We start from the raw sequence: 26,711 nt of genomic DNA, 5'->3' as shown, positions 1-26,711 counted from the left end.
GGACTCCGTGTTTATGCTCAAGTTTATTAATATTCTGTGGTTTTGTTTATTTTGGGTTGTTTGTGATTATCCCTAGTGTTTTGTGTCCTCTGTGCTCTCCTGTTCCATGTTTCAAGTTCCTATGTTCTGTCTTCCCAGTCTGTGTTAAGTTTGCGTGTTTAGAACTCAGTTGGTGTGTTTCCTGTTTTATTTTGAAGGTCCGTGTCTCTTGTCAGTGTTTCTAATTTCGCTTCCCCTTGTTTCGTTATGTACGATTAATCCCGGCTGTGTCACCCTCCTGTCTCCCATTCTCTGGTTGCCCTGTGTGTATTTAAGCCCTGTGTTTTCCGCCTGCATCTCCATGTCAGTTCTGTGCTTTGGTTAGTTTTTCCCAGTTTAGGTTGTCCTTGGGTTTTGTTTCATGCACATTACATTCCTGTTTGTTTCACCTACCATATCAATAAAGCTCACTCACATCAGAAGCTGCTGGTATCTTGGGTCCTTTTTTAAATCCCACACGGCTTGCCTCGCAAACCGTGACAGTTTTTTGCTTTTGTTTGCTGTCAAACGACCAACATGTTAATCACCAAAACACTGCAGAATCACAACTGTGAGGTGGAATCTCTGAAAAGATGGCTGCAGTTGTGAAGAAGGAAAATATACAAAATATGAAACATTTATTTAACCATTAAAACATCATAAAAGCCTTCAAAATCTTAGTCTAAATTTTGGTCTAAGAAAACTTTTAAAATTTTTATTTCAATCTTTCTGGCTTTCAAAGATAAAGATATTATTATCAGGGTAACAAGGAATTAGATACTTTACCAAGAAATCATAAGGACAAAGCAAATAAACATCAATGATAAACAATCCAGTTAAAGGGAGATGCCAAAAAATACCTTTGGGAGTCTGTTCAATGATCCTTTTTCAGAAATCAGAGAAACTCCCCACATACATCCAGGTTTTGCTCTTTCAACTGGGCTGAGCAAATGTGAATGTCTGACTGAAGGAACTGATGAAACAAGAAGTAGAAACCTCCTCAACAGGATCTACACTGAGCTCTACATCACAGAGGGACAGAGTGAGGGAGTTCATACCCAACATGAGGTGAGGCAGCTGGGGACAGCTTCCAAGGGGACACCCTCCAATCAGGTGCCAGGACATCTTTAAAGCCTTACCTGACCAACAGAGACCCATCAGAGTGGTTCTAAAGAACGCTGTCACTTTTGTTGGAAAAAAGTTCACTCTGGACTGGGCAGAGGGTTTGGAGAACCAAGACATCAGTGTGGTGATTCTGCTTTCATTCAGGGAGCTGTACCTGATCAGAGAAGAGCAGAATCTTTTCCATCCAACATTACAGAAGGTCACAGCAGAGCAGCTCACTGTCTGTAAACTTTTGTTCATCTTTCACATCCTTGATGAAAGCAGACTTTCATTGGATTTCACCAACAGGAAGCTTGTGTCTGATGTCACACAGAAGTCATCAGTCAGTGAGCTGCTGACAAACCTCATCGAGGGGAATCTGCTTTCCTCTGCTCTCATCTGGATAACTTCCCGACCTGCAGCAGCCAATCAGATCCCTCCTACATGTGTTGGCAGAGTGACAGAAGTACAAGGCTTCACTGACGCCCAGAAGGAGGAGTACTTCAGGAGGAGATTCAATGATGAAGAGCTGTCCAGCAGAATCATCTCCCACATGAAGACATCCAGGAGCCTCCACATCATGTGTAGAATCCCAGTCTTCTGCTGGATCACTGCTACAGTTCTGGAGCACATGTTGACCACAGAGCAGAGAGGAGAGCTGCCCAAGACCCTGACTGACATGTACTTACATTTCCTGCTCGTTCAGACAAAGAGGAAGAAGAACAAGTACCTCAAGGGACACGTGACAACTCCACAGGAGCCGATGGAGGCTGACAGGGAAGTTCTCCTAAATTTGGGGAGGCAGGTGTTTGAACATATGGAGAAAGGAAACATCCTGTTCTACCAAGAAGACCTGGAGCAGTGTGGTCTGGATGTCACAGAGGCCGCAGTGTACTCAGGAGTAGGGATGGGAATTGATAAGATTTTCACGATTCCGATTCCATTTTCAATTCTGTTTAACGATTCGATTCTCTTATCGATTCTTATTTTTAAAAAAGGAGAACACTAAGGTCGATTAGCTTAGAACTTTGTTTTATATCTTCTCTTTGAACAAGATAGAAATTTAGGAGTAACATGGCCTTACAAACCCAACACTGAGATCTTAAGAGATCCACAGCCTACGGCTCTTCAATGGGGTGTCACAGGGTCCCCGGGGAAAAAAAAATTGTAAATGTAAAATAATAAAGTAAATATTCTTCTGTAGCAATAACAAAGTATAACATAAATTATTCAGTAGCAATTACACAAGAATATCCAGTAATGTCCCTGCCTACAATTAAACACATTCACTTACCGAAAATCGGGGGCATCTGCTGTGGCAAATGGGTGCAAGTCTTTGACCACAAACTTAGTCACTGCTTGGTGACATTCGTCTATCCTGGCCTGAAAGGAGACGCTACCGGTAGACTGCAGTGAGAACTGCCAGCATCTGAGCCAGCCAGACTCTGTCTGTCTCTCTCATCATGGTCACCTAAATGCACAGTAATGGCAGGTTTTGTAATAAGGCAGATCGCGCTAACATAATATGCACTGTTAGCTGATTATTTACCTGCCGCATTAACAGGAGAGGACGTGCAAACGTTACCGCTGCTGCTGGGTTGAGATTCACGAGTCCGGAGCGGAATTAAAAACATGACATTCATTTAAGGTCATCGCGTGTTTTGTGAGCAAATGCTTTTGCATATTCGTAGTGTTTCCTCCTTTAAATGAAATATCTACTTTGCAAGTATTGCAAGTTGCCCTGTTGTCATCCGTTCTCGTAAAGTATAACCAAACTTTTGAGCGTTTGAGCCGCTTAGGCGCCGTGTTTCCTGCCAGGTAAATGACGCTCCACAACGTGGTGATGTCATTCGGGGCGACTGGAATCGATAAGGGAATCGTTTGCAAAAATGGTAAACAATTCCAAGGAATTGAAACAGTGGGAACCGGTTCTCAACAAGAACCAGGTTTCGATACCCATCCCTACTCAGGAGTTTGTACAGTGTGTGATCTTCCAGAAACAAATCTACTGCTTTGTTCATCTGAGCATTCAGGAGTTTCTTGCAGCTGTCTACATGTTCCACTGTCCACTGTCTGATGGAAATAAATAACCCTTTAGTACATCAGGAGATCCAAGAGTTCCTGAAGTTGCAGAACAGATCAAAAATGGAACTCTCAGAGATCTACTGCTCAGGTCTTGCCTACATGCTGCAGATATCAGAGAAGGTTCTTGATGAGTTAGAATTGCAGAAGTACAACACATCATCAGAGGGAAAACTGAGACTAATTCCAGCTGTGAGGAATTGCAGAAAGGTTTGGTGAGTGCAGTTAACATTAAAGATCAATGTACATTAGTAGATCTTCAAATATTCTCATATAATGTTGTCAATATTCTTATCACATTGTTTCATTCATCGTTTATCGTTTATTTATTCATATAGCACATTTAATTACAACAACAACATTTACCAAAGTGCTGTACAAAAATACAAAACCACTTCTACTAAATTATAATATTAATACCAAACACCAAATAGCAGATAACTTTCAAACTGTAAAAGCCAGTGAATAGAAATGTGTTTTAAGATTAAATTTAAAAAGACTGATGGTAGGAGCCTGTCTGATGTGTAGGGCTAGATTATTCCACAGTTTAGGTGATACAACCTCAAATGCTTGATCACCTCTGTGAACCAGCCTCAACCTTGGTATGGCTAAAAGCAAAAGATCATTTGATCTAAGAGCTCTAGAGGGCGCATAAGGCTGCAAGAGCTCAGACAAATACCCGGGAGCCTGTCCACTCAGGGCTTTGTAAGTCAACAATAAAATTTTAAAATCAATTCTGAAGTGAACAGGGAGCCAGAGAAGAGAGGCAAGCACCGGGGAAATATGTTCACGTCTTTTAGTTTGTGACAGAAAACAAGCTGCAGCATTCTGGACCAACTGCAGTCTTGCAAGGCAGGTCTGGCTAACTCCAACATATAAGGAGTTACAATAGTCCAGCTGGAATGTAATAAAAGCATGGATCACCAGTTCAAAGTATTTAAAAGATAAAAATGATTTCACCTTTGATAAAAGTTTGAAAAAAGACCACTGCACAGCTGAGCTAATCTCCACACTCACGTACCACCTCCACTTCCAGGCTGACTGTGAGCTAAAGTTTATGGTTATCATTATGCCGTTTCTCTTTGCTGCAGCTTCACTTTGTGGAATGATGAGAATTTTGGAGTTACTGTTGACTTTATAACTCTAACCCTACCCCAGCCTGCATCTGCATGTTATCATTCCTGTCAGTGCTCAGTTATATTCCTGTTTTATTTTGATTTGTACAATCAGTACAAATACAGTTTTTCAGATTAAAATGACAAAATCAACAAATCCTCACTTTAAAACACTAAAGCACCATTTTTGTAAAAAAAAACAAAAAAACCCAAACACAAAACTATTTTATTTAATTGTTCAAACATGTGCTGACTGCTCTTCTGTCGAGTGACATATTTACAGATCATTGTAATGCTAATGTGGATCTTTCAGGGACGGTGTCTTGACTCTTCAAACTGATCACAACAAAAACTAAAATTTCCTGTCCTTAAACTTTTTGCTTTGCAATATACTTCATATTATTTTGATTAAAGTCTGAAAAAATAATAAAACATCATCAATAAAACAAAAATAGTAATCCTGGCTGAGAGAGGCTATGCATTTGTCTGATCTGATCTCATTGCAGCACGACGCTGTGCAGTTAACTGCTAACCATTTTGTGTCTACCTGTTTTCCTTTTTCTTCTTGTGTTTTGCTTAATTTCTGCTTAATAACTAAATTTTTTTGACAACTAACATGCCTGTTTGCCATCTTCTGCTCTATGGATTTTACGCTTGGTTCCTGCTGGTCCTGTAAAAAACAATCCCAAAAACAGTTTCATGACCTGGACCCTCGACAAACACACATCTGAAGTCAGCTATGTTTACTTCCATCCACCATGAGGACCCATGACACAGGTTTGGAGTCAGGCCTAAAGCACAGACATGTTTGGACCTGACTCCAAACATTCTTTCCCCTGGTTTATCATCCAGGTGAAAAGAAAATGAGGAAGAAAATCCTCCCAGTCACCATCATTGCGATCCATCACCCTATATAACAGGTTTGAGGTGTTAGGAGGATGGAACACCAATAACATAATGTTGTGGCTGCCATAGCTGACCACGTGCCAGAGCCTCTAAAACCTGCACCCAGCAGCCACAGGTCCCTGTGAAAGTCCCAGGTACTCTACCTCTAGGACAACCAGCTCAGAGCCAAGACTTCTCACACAGCAGTAGACAACTCTCATCATTGGTGACTCAATAATTAGAAATGTTAGAACAAGCTCATAGTTTCCTGGGAGCCCGTGTCCAGAACATCAAGGAAAATATAATTAATATAAATAATTAATATTTTGCTCTTTACTATTTTTTCTACTATACCATTCTGCTGAGTGACTGTCTTTTGCTTGTCAAATACATTTCATTGCAATGTTGACCCTGTGCTAACTTGCATATGACAAATAAAACTGAAAACTGAAAAAGCTGTTGAAAGTCTTCTAGAATTGAAAAGGTAATTGTACATGTAGAAGCAAATGCTATCTGCACAGAACAATTCAAAATACTCAGAAAAGACTCGATAATGTGACTGAAATAAAATGTTTCTTCATTAGTTTTCTGCATAATAGGAATTAGGGCATAAGCTTCATGATATTCATCTGAATAGAATGAGGAAGGAGATACATTAGAAGAGAAGCTACACTGGAGGAAAATATTTTATTCTCATTATTTTATGGACCATTGGAATAAACATCAGTCAATAACACTTGAGATAAAGGAATGTGGTCCTGTGATAATGAGAGTTTCTGTTTTCCCCAAATCCTTTGTTTAACTTAGATAATCTGATTACAGTTAAACTGATGGGATATTTACATGGCATACAACTACACAGTGGAATGTAAGTGGCGTTGTACAGGTGAAGAGTAGAGGGCAGCAATGTAGCAGCTCTGCTTTAGGTCTGTCTGACTGAGGATGATGAAGCTGTCACTGAGGGGAGCTCTGTGATGGAGGGAAATTTTAATGCTCATTTGAAATAAGTATTTGAATTCCCAGCAGAGGTTGAAAGTGTGAATGTGGGCGATACGGTGAGCTGCAGGCTGGTGACAAAACAGCAGCTGGAATGACAACACCAGGACCACAAGAGGGACCAAAACCAGAAACAAGAGAGGTGCTCATATCTCTTTAAGAAACTGATATGTCATGTGATTTCATATAAACGGAGAGGGAAGGGCTACTGATTGAAACTGAAAGTATTCAGTGAATTCAGACCGAATTTTAGAGCCACAGAGCAGGAGGAAGACCACGACTACTGTGCATCTGGTTAATGTGAGTTTGTAATGTTATCCAAACAAAATGATGGGGGTGAACGTAAATCTTTGCTTGATGGTCAATGCTGTGTCAGCTGTGTGTCTGTTTACTGTCACGGGAAATAAAGATGCATTAATCTATAAGGCATTTGAGTTTATTATAGACCGGATGTTTTTCTCTCAGACCGAAGATGAGTGATTTGAAAGAAGAGGGGGACAAAGCAGAACCTCCAGAGTCCAAAGGTGGAAATCCAGACTTCAGTACTGAAGCTGGACCCTCAGATATAAAGTAAGAAACTATTTCTGCTGTAAGCAAAGTTGAAGAGGATTTTAATTGTTGCAGTCCTTTCATATCATTACAAATGAGGTTTGTGGGGATTTCTTTTACAAAAATTCTCAGTTTTAATTTTATTATTTAGATTATGTTTATGCCTAAATTCATCAAAAGACTCGGATTCAAGTACCACACATGATGAAGAGGAAAAGATTCAGGTTACTGAATCCAGAGCTTCAGCCACAAAAACCCTGAGAGAGAAGCAGCTCAGTGCCCAACAACAGGATCATGCACAAGAACAATGTGGGATTTATTCTGTGTTTGTATTTCCAGAGGTCAGCAGCACAGACACAGAGCAGAGTATCCAGGATCCAGCTGTCTGTCTGTGAAGAGTGACTGCTCCAAAGCTAGTCCTCCAAACTTTAGTACTGAGCCTGGACCCTCAGACACAAAGTAAGTAATCACTGAACTACTGAACTGAGCTGAAGATGGTTTTGAATCTATTATTTCAAATGAGGCTTTGGGGGGTCTAGTCAGTAGATTCTGCTGATTTAGTGTTACCAAACTCAATCAATAGTACTAATTTGTAGACTAAAAAAATGTATATTATAATTATGTTTAGAGTTCATCAAGAGAATGATAACATCAGCATTTGGGTGATCCAGATCTGAAATCTTTTTAATCCCAGACTGTAAATGTAGCTGGTTCTGGTTCACCTCATCGTAAATTTTAATAGTATACTTGAAACTTGGAATATACAGGTATTTTTGAAAACACTGATTTTTCTATGTGTTTGCACCTTTAGTTCACACGTAAACGGCGTTTTCAATCACTGAAAACTGAGATTTTTAAAAAACTCCTGCCAGGGTGGAGATTTTCGAAAACTCTGTTTTTGCGTTTACGTGGACGAGAAAAACGGAGATTTAGTCACGCAACGTCAAAGGTGTGCGCCTTTTTTGACGTGACGCTGTGCGCCACGTTGTTTATAAGAGATTAATTTCTACAATGGCAGATATAGACAAAATACTGTTGCTGTTAATCTTACCATCTGTAGTTTTTACAAGTAAACATATACACACGCAGTTACTGTCCCTCCATTTAGAAAGACAGAGGCGTCAGAGTGAACTTCGGACGTACATGGCTTCTACATTCAACACAGATGCTCTCACAAGTCGGTTTTGAATAAATTAATTAATTTATTATTAAATTTATGTATTTTGTATGTATTTTGTTCATTCCTAAGTTGTGAGTCTACACCAACCAAAATACTATCTTTAGTTATTAACATTTGAAATGATGAAGGCTCTTGAAAATGGTACTTGAAAAGTAACACAAAATTAGCTGCGTTTCCAGAAAAACAAAAACTTTTCGGAAGTACTTAAGGTTTTGTGAGGGTACAAAACCCTGTTTAGTTTTTCCCTCCCAGGTTTCTAGACTTCTGATTGGCCTGCACTTCGTTTTTAGCGTTTACATGTGGACGGAGATATTTTTTCAAAACTGAACATGTGGATGGGATTTTTTTTTTAAACGAAAGCGGAAAATCTCAGTTTTCAAAAATACCCATGTACATGTGGACGTAGTCTCAGTCTAGTTTAATTGTGAAGGTCTGACTTGTAGTTTGAGCTTGTCTGAGTTTACTGAAAATATCCAAAACTTCAGTCCCACAAATCCGACCCTGAGAGAGGAGCAGCTCAGTGCCCAACAACAGGATCATGCACAAGGACAATGTGTGATTTATTCTTTGTTTGTGTTTCCAGAGGTCAGTGATAGGTTTGTAGCTTGAACCTATTCGCTGGAACGTTGAAGACAATGTAATTACACAGCAAGCAAGACACGAGTAGGCAAGTTCTTTATGTTTCACGTGCACGGGAGAGAACTGGACAGGCGCCGTTCCTTCACTTGACCCCAGTTGCTCTCGTCCGCTCTCCCGTAACACTGCTCTTTTATTGTGGTTACATGAATATGCATAGGTTCATTAACATATGACCTCTTATATAGGTATACATGTAAACAAAGAATACCTTGTGTGTGTGTGTGTGTGTGTGTATCTGTGCGTGGGGGTCAAACTGTGACCCCAGGAAGACTCCCCAGAGCCGTCCATCTAAACAAAAGGCACTTAGCCTAAAACAGATATAGATACGTTTATCCTACCATAAAACAATAAGACAAGGTACGACCTCTCCCATGCTCCTAAAATGTGGGTGTGAAAGTCAGAGAGCTCTGGAATGCACACAAAGCTTGCAGACTATTAAGGATCAAACCTCTACCAATCTACACCTAATTATAAAACTCTAAGAATATATAAGTAGATATTTCTAAGCATAAATGACAATCACAATACAAATCTAACAGTCAGCAGCACAGACACGGAGCAGAGTATCCAGGATCCAGCTATCTGTCTGTGAAGAGTGACTGGTCCAAAGATAGTCCTCCAAACTTCAGCACTGAACCTCAGCCCTCACACACAGAGTAAGAGACTGAACTGAGCTGATGGTCAGCCCACATCAGGAAGAGCAATGTTTTCATAAAGTGAGACTAAAAGTCCACAGATAATCAATACAACACTGTTTAAGAACAATTCACAAATTCTAAGGTTAAATGGTGAATTAATGCACAGCTGCAGGCATGAACAACAGTCTTTATATTTAGTGATTAATATATAATTTATATGTTAACACCTCACAGATTCTATCATTTATGTGTTTAGTACAAATGTGATTTCCCTGCTGAAGCTCAAAGGAAACCAGAAATGAAATATATTTAAGGACAGAACGATGATAATAACACAGAACTATAGCTTTTCTGGAAGCCAGTGCTGGTATTTAACTTTTTTTTTTTTTACTGATCGTATATTTTTGCCTTGGTGTCCACAGAGACAAGAAAATGAGTCATGCTTCTGTGGAGGAACAGCTGTCCTGCTGTGCTTTGTGTCAGGACGTCCTGAAGGATCCAGTCTCTACCAGCTGTGGACACTGGTTTTGCAGACAGTGCTTCACCTCATACTGGGAAGAGTCTGCTACATCAGGAGACTCCTCCTGTCCCCACTGTGGAAAAAAATCCAGAACCAGAGCTGGACAGCAGATAGCCAGTCAAAGCAGCTGTGAACAAAGTAAGACTGAACATCTGTCTGCTGAGGGACTCATGTCTGAAAACTGGACTGTTTAGCCTCAGTGTTTTTCTTTCTTTTAGCAGATGTTGGTCTGCAGGAGGTTTTAGATGAACATAAGATCAGTCTGAGGAGAAGATGTGAACATGTGACTGAAGGCACTGATGAAACAGAAAGTAGAACCCTCCTCAACAGGATCTACACTGAGCTCTACATCACAGAGGGACAGATTGAAGTGGTTCATACCCAACATGAGGTGAGGCAGCTGGAGACAGCTTCCAAGATCCTTCATGACACTCCAATCAGGTGCCAGGACATCTTTAAAGCATTGCCTGACCAACAGAGACCAATAAGAGTGGTTCTGACGAACGGCGTCGCTGGTGTTGGAAAGACTTTCTCAGTACAGAAGTTCACTCTGGACTGGGCAGAAGGTTTGGAGAACCAAGACATCGGTGTAGTGATTCTGCTTTCATTCAGGGAGCTGAACCTGATCAGAGATGAGCAGTACAGTCTTCTAGAGCTGCTCCATGTTTTCCATCCAACATTACAGAAGGTCACAGCAGAGCAGCTCGCTGTCTGTAAACTTTTGTTCATCTTTGATGGCCTGGATGAAAGCAGACTTTCACTGGATTTCACCAACAGGAAGCTCGTGTCTGATGTCACACAGAAGTCATCAGTCAGTGAGCTGCTGACAAACCTCATCGAGGGGAATCTGCTTCCCTTGGCTCTCATCTGGATAACTTCCCGACCTGGAGCAGCCAGTCAGATCCCTCCTGCATATATTAACAGGATGACAGAAGTACGAGGCTTCACTGACGCCCAGAAGGAGGAGTACTTCATGAGCAGATTCAGTGATGAAGAGCTGTCCAGCAGAATCATCTCCCACATGAAGACATCCAGGAGCCTCTACATCATGTGTAGAATCCCAGTCTTCTGCTGGATCACTGCTACAGTTCTGGAGCACATGTTGACCACAGAGCAGAGAGGAGAGCTGCCCAAGACCCTGACTGACATGTATTCACATTTCCTGCTGGTTCAGACAAAGAGGAAGAAGAACAAGTACCTCGAGGGATGTGAGACGAGTCCACAGGAGCTGATGGAGGCTGACGGGGAAGTTCTCCTGAAGCTGGGGAGGCTGGCCTTTGAACATCTTGAGAAAGGAAACATCCTATTTTACCAAGAAGACCTGGAGCAGTGTGGTCTGGATGTCACAGAGGCCTCAGTGTACTCAGGAGTTTGTACAGAGATCTTCAAAAGAGAGTGTGTGATCCTCCAGAAACCAGTCTACTCCTTTGTTCATCTGAGCATTCAGGAGTTTCTTGCTGCTGTCTACATGTTCCACTGTTACACAAATAGGAAGACACAGGTGGTGGAGGAGTTCCTAAAAAAGGATATAACATCTCTGGATATCTTTCTGAGCAAAGTCATAGAGAAATCCCTTCAAAGTAACAATGGCCACCTGGACCTGTTTGTTCGCTTTCTTCATGGCTTCTGTTTGGAGTCCAACCAGAGACTCTTGGAAAGTCTGCTATGTCAGACAGAAAACAATCCCAGAATCATCCAGAGAGTCATCAACAACCTGAAGGAGATGAACTGTAATAAAATGTCTCCTGACAGAAGCATCAACATCTTCCACTGTCTGATGGAGATAAATGACATCTCAGTGTATCAAGAGATCCAAGAGTTCCTTAAGTCAAAGAACAGATCAGACAAGAAACTCTCTGAGATCCACTGCTCAGCTCTGGCCTACATGCTGCAGATGTCAGAGGAGGTTTTGGATGAGTTGGACATGATGAAGTACAACACATCATCATATGAGGGGCAGCGGAGATTGATTCCAGCTGTGAGGAACTGCAGAAAGGTTCGGTGAGTCAAGATGATGATTCTTATAAATCAGTGTAGATTTATATTTAAGTTCCTCAAATGTTCTCCCTATGACTATTGTTTTTTATAACAGCATTGTACTTAATTATTGCAAATTTACATACACATTAGTTTGGTTTGTCACAGATGCTAAGCTTGTTTCAAATGCTGTAAAATAATAATAATGATAATAATAATAATAATAATAATAATAATAATAATAATAATAATAATAATAATAATGAAGTATTATTATCATTTTTAATTTATCTGTGTTACCGTGATAGGAAGACACTTGTGGAAATCCAGTAATAAAATTTTCTTGCAACTTAATGTTCCACAGTCATCTGTCACTGGTATCATTAAAAAAAGTTGAAGGTATTGGGAATGTCAGCAACTCAGCCACAAAGTGGTAGGCAATATAAAATCAGAGAGAGGTCTGTGAATGCTGAAGTGCATAGTGTGCAGAGACTGATGATTTTCTGCAGAGTTAACAGCTACAGGTCGTCTCAAGAACAGTGCATAGAGAGCTTCGTGGAATGGGCCGACCCTAATATCACCAGAGACAATGCAAACCAAGGGCGTAGATTTGGCATGGACGGAAGGGACATGTCCCCATCAATATCCAGCGATTACTGAAATGTCCCCACCAATAATTTGATCTCTTCGAGTAAAGAAAAACAAATCCGATAGAAAGAAAAAAAAAGATCTGTCAACTTCTCATTCACCTAGCGGTGCAGAGAGAGTTAAATTACGTTCACTACTGGAGTCCTAACTCATGTGACAAATATGGCCAATGTGATTGGCTGTGCCTTTCAGGGAGCTCTGTTTAGTTTTAGCAGCGGCAATCCTGCGCTGTGAGGACCTGCAAGGAGGAGAGGAGGATGGCAGCAAAAAGGAAGAACCTGGATATAAGCAGTGTTGGGCAAGTTACTTTGAAATAGTAATTCAATTATAGTTACTAGTTACTTCTTCAAAAAAGTAACTGAGTTAGTAACTGAGTTACAATATTCTAAAAGTAATTAATTACTTGGAAAAGTAACTATTGCATTACTTTAAAAAAAAAAACAAAGAACGTTTAACCCTCTGGCGTCCAGGGTATAATTGGCCATTTTTTTACTACTCTTGATTTTCCCTCCACATTTTCCCTTTAAAAACTATTTACTTTGCCTTGTTTGGTATCATTCTTTTTAGCACAACCTCACGTGCCTGAATTTACAGTTATGTTCTCATTTTGTCATACTGTATAACCAGAATTGATCTAAAATCAGACAAAAAACATAAAATCAGAGTAGAAAAAGTTATATTTTTACTGTAACAACCACAAACATGTTTAATGAATCATATTTCATAACTTCAAATGCAAATATTAATTGTCAATTTTAAAATCCTATGCACAAGTTTTGCAAACAACAAAGTTATTTGCATCCATTTACTTTTTACCCTTTTTATAAATAACATTTCAAACTATTTACAGAACAATCAGCTGTTCTTCAATAAGATGCCGCACAAATTATTTGTGCCACTCCAAAAAAATCATTTCTGTTCACTATAAAGGAGAACATCACAGCCTGATACCTGCAGGCCTGACAGCAGCAGGTGTATCACCTCTGTTTCTACCTGGAGACAGCAGTCGCCTCATTGTTCTGACACACAACACAAAACTATCCACAACACTGCACACTAACTACACAAGACAACACATTAACTACACACTCCAAACACGCTAAACGTCACAAATCTCACATCTCAAAACTCGCTCTCTCTCTTTCTCTGCTCTCTCTCTCTTTCTCTCGACGTCACTCCTAAAACTTTTTTTTGTTTTTTTTTTTGCTCATAAGCAGAGAGTGCTTGCTAGCGCTGTCCTTAGACAGTAACGTGACGAAACTATTGAGGAAAAAACGCCGCGTATATATTGTTTATCATGACTCTGGTTTTACGTGGCCTATCGACACAATTTAAAAACTGGTATATATCACCTTGTTGCTTTGTCTTTAAGTGGTCATGTGATTGACTTACCACGACTACTTTATTCTTCCTCAGTCAAACAGCAGCACTAATGCGATTGTTTTGCCCCCTGAGCTCCAGCTGTTGTGCTAGACAGTGATCGTGATTGCCGTCCGCGGGAGCGCGCAGCTGCTTAAAGCTGTAGCGTCCAGATTACTTACAGCTACTTCCGTGCAACTGATATAAGATGCGGTAAGCTGAACACAGCTTCAACCGTCTGTTTGTTGAAAAATAGTAACGGACCGCGTTTTCTTGTTAGTAACTGTAACGCCGTTGTAACGATAGGAATAGTAATTAGTTAGATTACTCGTTACTGAAAAAAGTAACGCCGTTAGTAACGCCGTTACTTGTAACACCGTTATTCCCATCACTGGATATAAGAAAGTATTTTTCAAAGAAACCTGTAAGTCACTTAAAGTCAAGCTCACTCATAAAATGTGTCCGTCACAATAACGTTACAGGCTGTGCTAGGCTTTGGCCCACATGAGTCTAAAATTGTATGTAACCATGAATAATATGTTTTGGAAACCAACTGCACAACAGGCAGCACTATTAGTTATCTCAGTCTCAGAGTAGCATTTCTAATTTTGATTGAAACTGTCAGACAAAACGGCAGCCTCGAGCAAGCCAGGATATTAGATTACAGAGGCTGTTAAAATTATATGTCTAACGTTAAAATGTTGGTGACACAATAATTTCATCCTAATGGCACTGACATATTCATAGGGTTGATTTTTGAGACAATATATCATGAGGTAGTCATGATTTTGCAAATATTCCACCTTGTAGTGCAGTTTGCACAAATTGTTTTAAAAATGCACTCACCCTACAAACATTACTGATGAGTCAAGATCTGCACAAATTGACAAAAACACTGAAGCAGCTACACATTTTATTCTTATTGTCATGTATGTGCTATTTGTCAGGTGACAGAAGAACCAACACAAAGCTCAGAGTAATGGTGATACAAGATCACAGGTGGAATTGGATGATGACTTGTTGGTTCATTACTGTATTTGAAGCACATGTGTGACTGCATGTATTTGGAATGTCTCACTGTTATTTATCAGGTGACAGAGGCAGCTCTGCCATGTTGTAGCTCGGACAGAGGTGAAGAGGCGAGGTCACAGGTGACTGACTGATGATTTGGTGCTATAGATGAACTAGTATTTATTATCATGACAATTGTTAGGCTGCTGATGTAAATTGATTCATTAGTGTACATTTGACAAAGAATCTGAATTGACAAGTCTCACTTTTTATATTGCATGAATCAATGTGTTATTTTATCAGGTAGCAATATGTCCTAGTGCAGTCAGAGGGAAAGAGCCAGGGCCAAAGTTGAGGCACATCAAGCACATAATAATAATTTTGTGGTAATCTTAGATGAGTAGTTTTATGGACAAAAACCACCAGGTCATTCAGTGTTCCCTTAGTGCTAATGTATATTAGAGATGTTGGTGTACTATAACTGAAGTAATGTTCTTAAGTCCTTAAAGTCATATTCTTTTATTGTCATGACTGTATTTCAAGCTATTTTTATTTTTGTATGATACCTGATTTATATGGAATATGGCTGAAGTAAACTAAAGTCTAAAATACTTAGTCATTTGTTTAATAGTAATTTAACATTATATAATTCACATATAAAACTATGAATTGCAATTTTAAATGGTTTAAAAGCATGTAGAATAGCATATGTAGGCAAGTATATTTCTCCTTTTTATCAAGAAGCAAAGACAAAAAGGAAAAAAAAACAGAAACAGGGCAGGGTTCGGTGGTTGAATCATCCGTCCCCACCAATGCCAAAACCAAATCTACACCCTTGATGCAAACCATCGAATGCTGTTGTGTAGAGCACTTTGTCACTGCTTGCTGTCATGGCCCCTGGGTCTGGGAACCAGAGCTCTGAGGTTTTTGAAAGGTCATGGTTCCTTTTGTTTTTGGGCATAATTCATGTTTGAGTTTGGCTCTTTGTTTTGTTAGAAAATTATCTTATCAGTATTTCTTTTATTTGTGTGTTTTTGTTTTTGTTTTTAAAGTTCCCAGTGGCTCTTGTTTTCATTTATTATTTAAGTCTTGCACTTTATGTTATCTTTTGTGTGGGGTTCTGTGTGTTCGGTTTAGTATTTAGCTTTTAATTAAAAAGAGTTACTTTGCTTCTATTTTGTTCTCCCAGTCTCCGATACTGTTAAGTAACTACTTTTCATGTTTGCACTGTTTGAAAACAGACTCTATATTTTCCACTTACGGACATGTCACAGAAACAGCAGGTAGACAGCAAAGAGAGATAATCTTTCCAACTGGAACTAATCAAAAATGGTAAAAATGTTGTTGTGATGAATATGGCCTCATGATAACTGTGGAGTCAGATGTATCAGATCACACTGAGAGACTGTGAACAAAACTGGGGTATTAAACTTTATTTTATCTCCTTCATCAGCAGATTACAGTGAAACAAAGATTAAAAGTCTGCAGGTCTCCGAGAGGCCAATTAATGTTTCAGCGCAAACAGTCAGACAAGATCTGCTAGACACAACTGAGAACAAAATAGCAAACAGAAAGTTCCTATTTATCTGTCATCAAATGCTGCAAGTAATCATAAAGTATAATCTTAATAATAACATGTTTTCTAATATATGTTCCATTACAGATTGTCTTACTGTGATCTCTCAGAAACTCACTATAAAATTGTGGCCTCGGCTCTAAAATCCAGTCCCTGCCATTTGACAGAGTTGGATCTGAGTTTAAACAACCTCCAGGAATCTGGAATGGAACAGCTATGTGCTGCTCTGGAGAGTCCAAACTGTCGACTGGGGACTCTGAGGTCAGTTCACTGAAATATTTCTTATTTCGATAATTTTTTAAGCATATGAGCATAATACCATAATATTTTATTACAGTGATTAGAGCATTCTGTATGTAATTAAGGTATGGTTTGAATCATATCTATCTAATAGGTTCTACTTTGTTCATGCAAATGGAGAGTTTTCTTCAGACACTAAGGTTAATGATGGAGTGCTACAGGTCTCTGTGCTAGGACCAATTCTGCTAGCATTATACATGCTTCACTCAGGCACTATTATTAGAAGGCACAGATTCACCAATTACTAAAACTGCAGGAATAGCTTAAAAATAAAAGACCTGGTGACCTATAATTTCCTCTTTCTAATTTCAGATAAAAGTGGGGTTATTGTACTTGGCCTTAAAAATCTCAGAAATATGGTATTTGGTATGGCATGGTATGAAATATGGTATGCAGTCATAGAAATCCTAAACAGGGAGGAGGAAAAGAGTCCCACTGGATCACAACAGTAAATTGTGAGAAAATAAGATGCATTTAATTTTATATGCTGTGAGACAGATTTACTAAGTGGGGCAAGCTATTGTAATGTCGCAATCACAGGATGATCTACAGACAATGCATTTTAATGTATATACAAAGATGCAGCCAGTTCACTTTAGTAATAACCAACATACTACCAAGAGGGTGGCTGAAAATGAAGCGTGCATCGCTGTTTAGCTTTAATAGCACATTTCAACATCACAGATTCACATACATAATATCTTTGTCTGCTTAAAATAAACTCTGGTAGCAGCTATCACAACCATAGGCATAAGACACATTTTCTTTCTGTATTAAAGTTTGTGCAATTTTCAGTACACTGTGTGCCACAGACTCTGTAATTCACATTTGCATGAGTCATTTAAATATTCTTCTGAAAGCGAAACTCTTACAAATACAAATGTAAATCCAGTAGCTTTTTAACATCAAAAGATGGCAATACAAGCATTAGCAAATATGGCTAAATTATCTTTTCCCTTTAAAATTCAACCTTTACAATAAATGGATGTTTTCACAAATTGTTCTTGTTTAAAGGATCTAGAAACTTGAGAATGTTTTTGGAGGAATTGAAACAAATAAATAATTAAACAGTTTTATTGTAAAAACTTCAAATGTAGAAAAAAAAAAGCTTAGGCCCGGGCAAACATCAAAACAATAGTAATGATTATAATTGGGTTTGTTGTAGACCGTAGTCTAACTAAAAAATAATGTGCTTGAGGTGTGTGTTTTGACAGCTAGAATACATTGTGTCTAATAGTGGAGACTAATGAGCCAAACATAAAACCTTGGTTATGGTTCTGCTACCTCTGGCAGCAAATAAAAAAATCAAGCACTTGCAATAAGTCTTTCACATTTCGGCAAACTCTTCATTGCAGAATTGTTTCAATTCAGCCACACTGGAGGTTTTTCCAGCATAAATGGCCTTTCAAAGCATCTCAATTCGAACCTTAGACATGGCTTTGTAACCTTTTGCAGACAGAGAGATACCAATGGCTTTGTTTCTTTAGATTTCTTTCTTTAGTTTTGCTTTTTCAAAATCTTTTAACCTACTTCATTTGTCAGAGAGGTTCTTTTTTGGTGACTTCTTGAGTTAAAATCCAGCCTAGGTGTGGGTAGTGAAATCGAACTCAGCTGTGGTTAATCACAGTTAATTCATGATTTTACAAGGTGGGAAATTATTTTTTTTAACATAGGGCCAGGTAGGTTAGGAGACCTTTTTTGTTTAAAATCATTTCAAAACTGTGTTTTGTATTTACTCAGGTTATCTTTGCCTAATATTACATTCTGTTTGATGAATGACTAATATCAAAATAAAGACTACTCTAGTATTCAAGCCTGGATGACATAAATGCATGAGTTACTAAGTCAGCAGGTGACAAAAAATAACTGAATTGTATACAAAAGCACATAGATCAACTTTTTGTTATCATTTGGATGATCTTTGAAGGTTAACATGATGGTAATCCATAAAAGTAGTAAAAGAATTACTAGGATATAGTAGTACTGAGCTGCACATTCAAAAACGGAACACATCCTAATGGATTATCAATAATTTATTTCCATGTTTTATTCTTTCTTCAGACTTAGGCTCTGCAATCTGTCAGAGATCTTCTGTACTGCTCTGGTTTCTGCTCTGAAATCCAATCCCTCCCACCTGCAACATCTGGACCTGGGTTTCAACAACCTACAGGATTCAGGAATAAAACAGCTTTGTATTTATCTGGAGAGTCCACACTGTAGACTGGAGACTCTGAAGTCAGTTCCCTTACTGTCAGCTACTACTGTAAATCTTATAGTTTATGTATCTATATAATATTCATGCATATAGCTGTGAATGTTCTTTTCTGTTTTGTTTTCCTAAACTTGTTTTGCCGTCATAAAACACATTAAATTTGTTTGCAATTAGCATGATTAATGAAAAAGAAACATTCTTTGCTGGTTGGTTCCTCAGAACACATATAAACACACACACACACAGAGATTGTGTGTCTGTTTTTAGCTGCAGTGTTTGAAGTATCTATAGTGTGTTGATTCTGTTATAAGAGGCTTGATTAAGGTTATTAGCATGTCATTTATCACTGAACGTGTTTGAATATTGTGCTGAACAGCACATTAACAATCTGAACACATCTAATTGTATTATCAGTTATTGAATCCACATATTTTTTTTATTTATTCAGTTTGGAAAGCTGCAGTTTGTCCGAGATCAGCTGTGCTGCTCTGGTTTGTGCGCTGAAGTTCAAGCCCTCCCATCTGAAACATCTTGACCTAAGTAAAAACAACCTGCAGGATTCAGGAGTGAAAGAGCTGCATGGTTTTTTGGACAGTCCGTACTGCAAACTAGAAACCCTTAGGTCAGTTCACTTACTGGCTCTTATCACTACAAATTTTATAATAATAATTCTTAACATAAAATGTTATATTTACGTTTATTATTATGGAAGTTATGTTTCTACATAATTTTCATTCAAAACAGCTGTAAATTTGCTTTTAATAATTTGATATGTTGTTGCAAGAGACATTAGATTTATCATACGAAATATGGAAGTTTGATGAAAGAAAGCTTCTTTAGCTTCTTTTTTTGTCACTGTGCATTAATATTGAATCTTATACACAAACAATCACATACACACTTGTTAGCATATAAATAAATACAGATTTAGTGATTTGCCTATTGTACAGGACACAGTAATGTTGAGCTGCGCATTTAACACCTGAAAACATCTGACTGGATTATGAATTATTTTATCTCCATCTTTTATTCTTGACTTAGATTGGAGCACTGCAGTTTGTCAGAGATCAGCTGTGTTGCTTTGGTCTTTCTTCTTAAGTCCAACTCCTCCCATCTGAAACATCTGGAGCTGGCTGGAAACAGGCTACAGGATTCAGGAGTGAAACAGCTGTGTATTTTTCAAGAGAGCACAAACTGTGAATTGGAGACTCTGAGGTCAGTTTGGCTGGCTGTTACTACTGTAAATTTTATCATTGTATTCCTGAATGCATAAAGGTTTCTTTTTTGTTGTCTTCTGTTTTTTTCCTATTTGTTGTCAAAAAGACAACATTTTAATAGTAAATTTGATGAAGACTTAAGGCATATTGTGAGATGCCATGTTTAAATTATCTGTACTTTATGATGCTGTATCAAGTATGTTATTCATCATTGTTGACATGAATAAGCATTTTAATATTGTTCTGATATTTCAATGATGTGTATAGAAGGCTGACATGATGATGATCTTCATTTACAAGAGGGCAAAGTTAGTGTGTACTCATTTTAGACTCTAATGTTCAGCTCTGCATTTAAAAGCTGATTGCATCTCATTGAAATATCAGTTATTTTATTGTATTATTATTTATTCAGTCTGGAAAGCTGCAGTTTGTCAGAGATCAGTTGTGATGCACTGGTCTGTGCTCTGAAGTCTAACCCCTCCCATATGAGACATCTCAACCTAAGTAGAAACAAGCTGAAGGATTCTGGAGTGACCCTGCTGTGTGATTTTCTAGCGAGTTCACACTGTAGACTGGAGACTCTGAGGTAAGTTTACTTGTTGCCTAATTTTACTATTAAGGATCAAACATATCTATGAAATCACACAGAAATAAACAAAAATGGGGAAAAAATTACTTCCTCCTTTAACTTTCTAAATATAAATAAGTCTAATATTTTTAATAACAATAAGCCAATATATAAAGATTATATATATTAGTGTCTACACAGCCATAGTGATAGATGTAGCTATACCAAGTGATAACAACATCAGAATGAAGTAACATGAGAAGCATGAGAAGAAGTGGACGGTGAAGGCATATATATACAGTGGTCCCTCGTTTATTGCGGTAGTTACATTCTAGAAATAACCCGCAATAGGTGAAATCCACAAAGTAGCCAACTTTATTGTATTACAATTATCATAGATGTTTTAAGGCTGTAAAACCCCTCCCTACCTGCACACTTTATACACTTTTCTCAAACAGGCATGAACATTTTCACCCTTTTCTCTCTTGTTTAAACACTATCAAAGTTCAAACTTTCATAGAAAAATAAGTCCAGTATTATAGAATGTAACCAAAGCCATCCGTGGTTGCCTTTGATGGTGCAAAACATTTCGTTGACATTGTTGTGTTTGCTGGGCAGAAAACTTACAAAATTACAGTACAGCACTTCAGAGTCACACTGCTAGCGATCAAAGATTTATGTAAATTTGACAAGCTGAACACATTCTGTACTGTACAGGAGACATGGCACGAGATTGATTGACAATGGTCTACAGCCAATCAGGACACAGAACACAATGCGCTGTAAGAAAAAAAAAAAAGCATGCAAGATTGCACAAAAAAAATCCGGTAAACAGCGAGGCTGCGAAAGGTGAACCGCGTTATAGCAAGGGACCACTGTATATATGTGTGTGTGTGTGTGTGTGTGTGTGTGTGTGTGTGTGTGTGTAGAGGCACGGTGGTTAGCACTGTTGCCGCACAGCAAGAAGGTCCTTAGTGCAGTTCCACCATCAGGCCGGTGTCTTTCTGTGTGAAGTATGCATGGGTACTCCGGCTTCCTCCCACCGTCCAAAGATATGCAGTTTTTGGTGATATATACACACACACACACGCACAAATATTTGTTTTATTTTGATGAGGAAGAAATATTTTTTGTTTATTTAATCCACTGTTTGATCATTGATACTGATCTTTCTGAATAGACACAAAGACACACATATACATGAATGCACAGAAAACACAGAAATAGAGCTATTTGCTCATTGGTTAGGACATAGTAAAGTGAGCTATATGTTTAAAACCTGAACACATCTGATAGGATCATCATTGTTTTTTATCTCTTTTCCCCCCTTGATTCAGACTGGTGGACTGCAGTTTGTCAGAGATCAGTTGTGCTGCTCTGGTGTCTGCTCTGAAGTCCAATCCTTACCATCTGAAGCTTCTGGACTTGAGTGAAAACAATCTGCAGAATTCAGGAATTAAACAGATGTGTGGTTTTTTGGAGAGTCCACACTGTAGACTGGAGACTCTTAAGTCAGTTTACTTCCTTGATCTCACAATTTTAACTCATATAATTTATGAATATACACAACATCCATCCATAAATCTTTACATTTTCTTTTGATAATAATTTATTTTTTTTATTTGTTGTCACAGAATACATTTGAAAATGTAAGCCAAAAATATTCCTTTGTTTTCTGGAAATTTCATTGTAGCTTTACAATGTAAATGTTGTACATGTACAATGTTTATATGTGATAATTGATAGAAACATGTTGTCTGAAGTAGTGTTAAAATCATTTATAATGTATTGGTTCTAAAGTACAAGACTCGATTTGGGATCATCAGCATGGTAGTATGTGCTCGTGTTTCAAGTGTGTAGAAAGCTGAGATGATGGTGGTCCACAGTAACAGAAGGATACAATTTACTTTTTCCTTTTTTGAGGAAAGCTAAGTGACTGGGACATTGTAATGTTGTGCTCCACATTTAAAATCTAAACACATCCAATTGGGTTATGAAAGATTATATCTACCTGTTTTATATATAATATCAAGGAACTCTAGCCATATGCTATTGTGATTTGGTGCTATATACATAAAATTTAATTGATTGAATGTTTTATTCTTGATTTAGACTGAAGGTCTGCAGGTTGACAGAGATCAGCTGTGCTGCTCTGGTCTGTGCTCTGAAATCAAATCCCTCCCATCTGAAACATCTGGACCTGAGTAGAAGCAAGCTGCAAGATGTAGGAGTGAGACAGCTGTGTAATTTTCTGGAGAGTCCACACTGTAGACTGGAGACTCTGAAGTCAGTTCACTTACTGCTCATTGCTACCAAATATCTGAAATAATAAATAAATAAATATTTTTGCAATGAGAAAGGTTGATAAAGTCAAAAATTGTGATTTTTTAAAAATCTATAGTTTCTTCTTTATTCAGTCTGGATTACTGCAGTTTGTCAGAGATCAGCTGTGCTGCTCTGGCGTCTGCTCTGACCTCCAACCCTTCCCATCTGAAACATCTGTACTTGCGGGGAAACAACCTGCAGGATTCAGATGTGAATCAGCTGTCTGATCTTTTGAAGAGTCCACACTGCATTCTGGAACATCTGAGGTAAGTACTGAGTTGGGGACAGCCCATGCTGCTTTCAGTTGTACTGTTATGATCACATGAAAGCAAAGATCTGGTGTTTCCTGTAAACCTGCAGCCTTCTCAGTGGACATTTTCTTCAGAATAGGTGTTAAAAGAAAATGGCTGACTCCCACCAATCAGATCAGCCAGAGGCTTGATGTGATTGTGTATTTGAGTTGATGTGAAAATGGCTAATATTGTTGCGTTCATATCTAAATGAAATAAAGTCGACTTCTATCTGACAGCCTTACAAGTTGTACAAAGACACTGTTCCTCATTTATCAACCTGTGAGCATTGAATTTCATCTCATGATGTCCTCTCATTTCAACAATAAACAGCAGTTTCACCTTTGTGATAGCTCTGAGATAAGACCAACTGAGTAGGGGTGGGTTTTAATAATCGATTCATCGATTCAGATCGATTCTGGCTTGGATAACGTGAAATCGATTCATTAAAATCCTGAATCGATTTTTTTTAATATAAATTTATTTTGCCCGAAACGCCAGAATCTCAGGTGAAACCTCACAAAATTTCAACAACCACCAAACAGCTAAGACAGTAAATGAGAGCAGGTACACGGATTCTGCACAAGGACGTAAACACACAACGCGGACCCACGGATCAGAATCAGTGAGATGTCACCTTTCTCACCCGCTCCCGTGGACGACAATCACTTTCTGGCAGACAATCACTTTTTGGCACAACAACTGCACGGACACGGTCGGGGCTGAAAGCCGACAGCTCGTTGATTCTGATGTTTCGGCAGGTCCGCGCTTTGTGTTCACACCCTTTTTGCGCTGATTCTGAAGCTGTTAGTTTTATCTCTCTCCAAACAATATTGACCGAACCAGCAGCAAAAGAAGATCCAAACTACGCTTCACATAAACATCGTCATGAAATCACTGACTTTTACTGTTTTGCTTCCACCACTCTCTCTCTCTCTCTCTCTCTCTCTGTACTTCAAGAACAGTTTCCCGGCTAAAAATCTGTTTTCTCCATTATTCGCTTGCTTGTTACGCACAAGTCTACTGCTGTTTACAGCGCTGTCGGCCGCTGTTTTTTTTTTTTCCCTTTTACATACTTCCGAAAAGAAAATCTAATTTCTGCCGTTCAATACTGAACAAATTTAAACTTTTTAAAATTATGCAAAATGCAAAATGCTTAGCCGTGTCTCTAATAAAACCGCTGTAACATCAGAGGTAACGTTCATATGTTGATTAATGGTTTTCTTTCGTTTTTGATGTACTGCAGAATATTTTTATAAAATCCCAGGCCAGGAAAACCACCTTCATGTTTTTCTGTGTTTTATCTTCAGCTACTTTGACACAAAGGCATCTGATGTGATGCTCACACCTTTGATAAAGTCTTGCGTGTGTCAGCTTCCTTTTTATAGATACAAAAATATGTAAATGTACTGATCTGAATTATAATATTTCTGACTGTCAAAATTTCCCAGATTCAAATCGAATTTAATTGAATCGAATCGAATCGAATTTAATTGAATCGAATCGAATCGAATTGAATCGAATCGTGGATCGAATCGATTCGGGACCTTGTGAATTGGAAACGAATCGATTCTAGAAATCAGTGACGATACCCAGCCCTACAACTGAGTGTTGCAAATCACTGGCTGTTATTTTAAGGAATAAGTATTACATTTAATAACTATTTAGTTGCTAAATTTAATAACTATTTAATTGCCATACATATTGCTCTGTTAGTAAGTTCAGCCACAGAGAAAAAGTGTGCAAAATATTTTTGGCGACTTTAGATATTTTATAGACATATTCACATTTTATTCTTCTACGTCTCACATTTTTACCACATTTACCTTCATAGGTTCAGGTCAGCAGTTTATTTCCATTGTACACTGTTCTTTATGCTGAATGTACTCCACCGTGGATTGACAGCTGATGCAAAAGGTCGCTGGAAACAGTTAAAAACACCCTCTCGCTTCCTTTTTCTTTCTGCAGGTGGAGGTCATCTCTGTTCTGGGAGTGATTATCTTTCTCGCAGTGGGAGTAGAAAGTGTGATGTCTGCTGAGAGGATGAGTTGTGTCCTGATGATACAGAGAGATTAAACCAGCAACAACTTGTGTGTAGAGGTGCTCTGACTGGGCCATGTTACTGGGAGGTGGAGCTTCCTCTCCACCTCCCAGTGATGTAAGGTGAACTCTGAGAACAGTTCTACTATCATGCTCAATGTAGAGTACACCATCATCCCTGCCTGTCCCTCTAGATTGAAACTGCTCTGTCCTTCTATGGAGAATCTCAGTACACACACACACACACCTACACACACACACACCTAGTTTACTTGTATTTGACTTCATCTTTTCATTTCTTCACATCTTCTAGCAGCTCCAGAGTGTAGGGATTCATGCATTTTCATTTACACGTCTGTTTTCTGAGGAGACACAAATCCCTTTTTATGAGGGACAACATCATAAAAGCATATAGCCACAAAAATCACAGCATAAAAATCTGTTAAATCAAACATGTAGATGGATCACCTGCTGAGGTGAGCATCTCACAGCTGCTTCTTTTTCATTTGCATATTCTGAACCACAGCAACTCTGCAGATTATTTCTGTGTATGACACTAAAACACTTGCAGTTATGTATGCCTCAGTTTGAACTGTTGTAAAGTCTGTGCTCATCACCGTGTTGTTTTGAATTTGAGTGCCACACAGTGGAATAATGGAGAACTGTGGCATACCCAGGAGCGGTCACCAGCCTGTTGCAGGGCCAACACAACTTTTTACTTAACAGTAAAGAAAACTAGTCATAAGAACAGCCTTCAGTAAATGTTTTTATAATGAATTCTTAAATTTTAAATGAATGTTTTTTTTAAATTAACAATTAAAAAAGATTTTAAAAATTTTCTAAAAAATTGCAAAACATTTTTGTAATTTTTTGTAAAAGTCACCAACATTGCTCTAAAATATGTGAATGTTTGTGGTTATTCATCTACATTTTAATGGCAACATATAAGGAAGTTTATATATTTTTAATTATGATGCATGTGTATGTGTGGGGTTGTATTATGGCGATGTAGCCACCGGATGTGAGCGTTGAGCAACTAAATGTTAAAAACTTGGCTGTGTGAAACTTTTATTTAAGAAAAAAAAAATCAACTTTTTTTATTGTGTTTTTTTTTTTATTCATTTATTCATTTGTCTGTAACTGTTTTGTCAAACTTTTTGTAGTCCTTTGTTTACTTCATTGTTGCTTAGTAAAATGTTGCAAAATTGATTAGCACTAAATAAATAAATAAACTACACTTGACCTGTCCAATTAAAAATTGTGAATATATTTTAAATGCTGTAAAAAATGTAGTTTAAGAATAATTCTGACAAAAATAAGTTATGCACAGTAATGCTATTGTAACTACTACTATAACAAGAATAATAATTTATACGTTCATATTTTTATCGTTGTGTGTAAACTATGTCTGAGTTAAAATTTGTAATTTCTTGTTTTTACGTGACGGTGTTTTGCTGTTGAA

The 26,711-nt window shown here is 38.2% G+C and overlaps 1 protein-coding gene across 7 annotated transcripts; it reads left to right on the top strand.

The window, feature by feature from the left end:
* The first annotated feature begins 6,410 nt into the window (after positions 1-6,410).
* On the top strand, positions 6,411-26,706 carry LOC116317968 (NACHT, LRR and PYD domains-containing protein 12-like). Of its 7 annotated transcripts, none has more exons than XM_031736869.2 (14): positions 6,411-6,500; positions 6,666-6,770; positions 7,089-7,208; positions 9,629-9,864; positions 9,948-11,727; positions 16,385-16,558; positions 18,659-18,832; positions 19,258-19,431; positions 19,851-20,024; positions 20,439-20,612; positions 21,932-22,105; positions 22,707-22,880; positions 23,012-23,185; positions 25,178-26,706. In XM_031736869.2, exons 2-14 carry the CDS (start codon positions 6,673-6,675, stop codon positions 25,203-25,205), a joined length of 3,654 nt encoding a protein of 1,217 aa, XP_031592729.2. In that variant the 5' UTR covers positions 6,411-6,500; positions 6,666-6,672; the 3' UTR covers positions 25,206-26,706. The 7 variants fall into 7 exon arrangements, 6 of the variants coding, with proteins under 6 accessions (XP_031592729.2, XP_039456806.1, XP_039456807.1 ...); XM_039600872.1 differs by having other exon boundaries at positions 9,945-11,727; XR_005608821.1 differs by lacking the exons at positions 20,439-20,612; positions 21,932-22,105; positions 22,707-22,880; positions 23,012-23,185; positions 25,178-26,706 and having other exon boundaries at positions 9,945-11,727; positions 18,659-18,860; positions 19,851-19,984.
* The last annotated feature ends 5 nt before the right edge of the window (positions 26,707-26,711 follow it).

The sequence above is a fragment of the Oreochromis aureus genome, linkage group 17 (genome assembly GCF_013358895.1).
Source record: "Oreochromis aureus strain Israel breed Guangdong linkage group 17, ZZ_aureus, whole genome shotgun sequence".
Lineage (NCBI taxonomy): Eukaryota > Metazoa > Chordata > Actinopteri > Cichliformes > Cichlidae > Oreochromis > Oreochromis aureus.
The sequence above is the reverse complement of the archived record's forward strand: the minus strand, read 5'-3'. Positions and strand labels throughout refer to the sequence as shown.

Coding starts and splice junctions, on each gene's coding strand:
- LOC116317968 (XM_039600872.1), top strand. CDS start 6,673: ATGAGTGATTTGAAAGAAGAGGGGGACAAAGCAGAACCTCCAGAGTCC. Junction 18,833..19,257: donor TGTAGACTGGAGACTCTGAA/GTCAGTTCCCTT, acceptor TTATTTATTCAG/TTTGGAAAGCTGCAGTTTGT. Junction 22,881..23,011: donor TGTAGACTGGAGACTCTGAA/GTCAGTTCACTT, acceptor TTCTTTATTCAG/TCTGGATTACTGCAGTTTGT.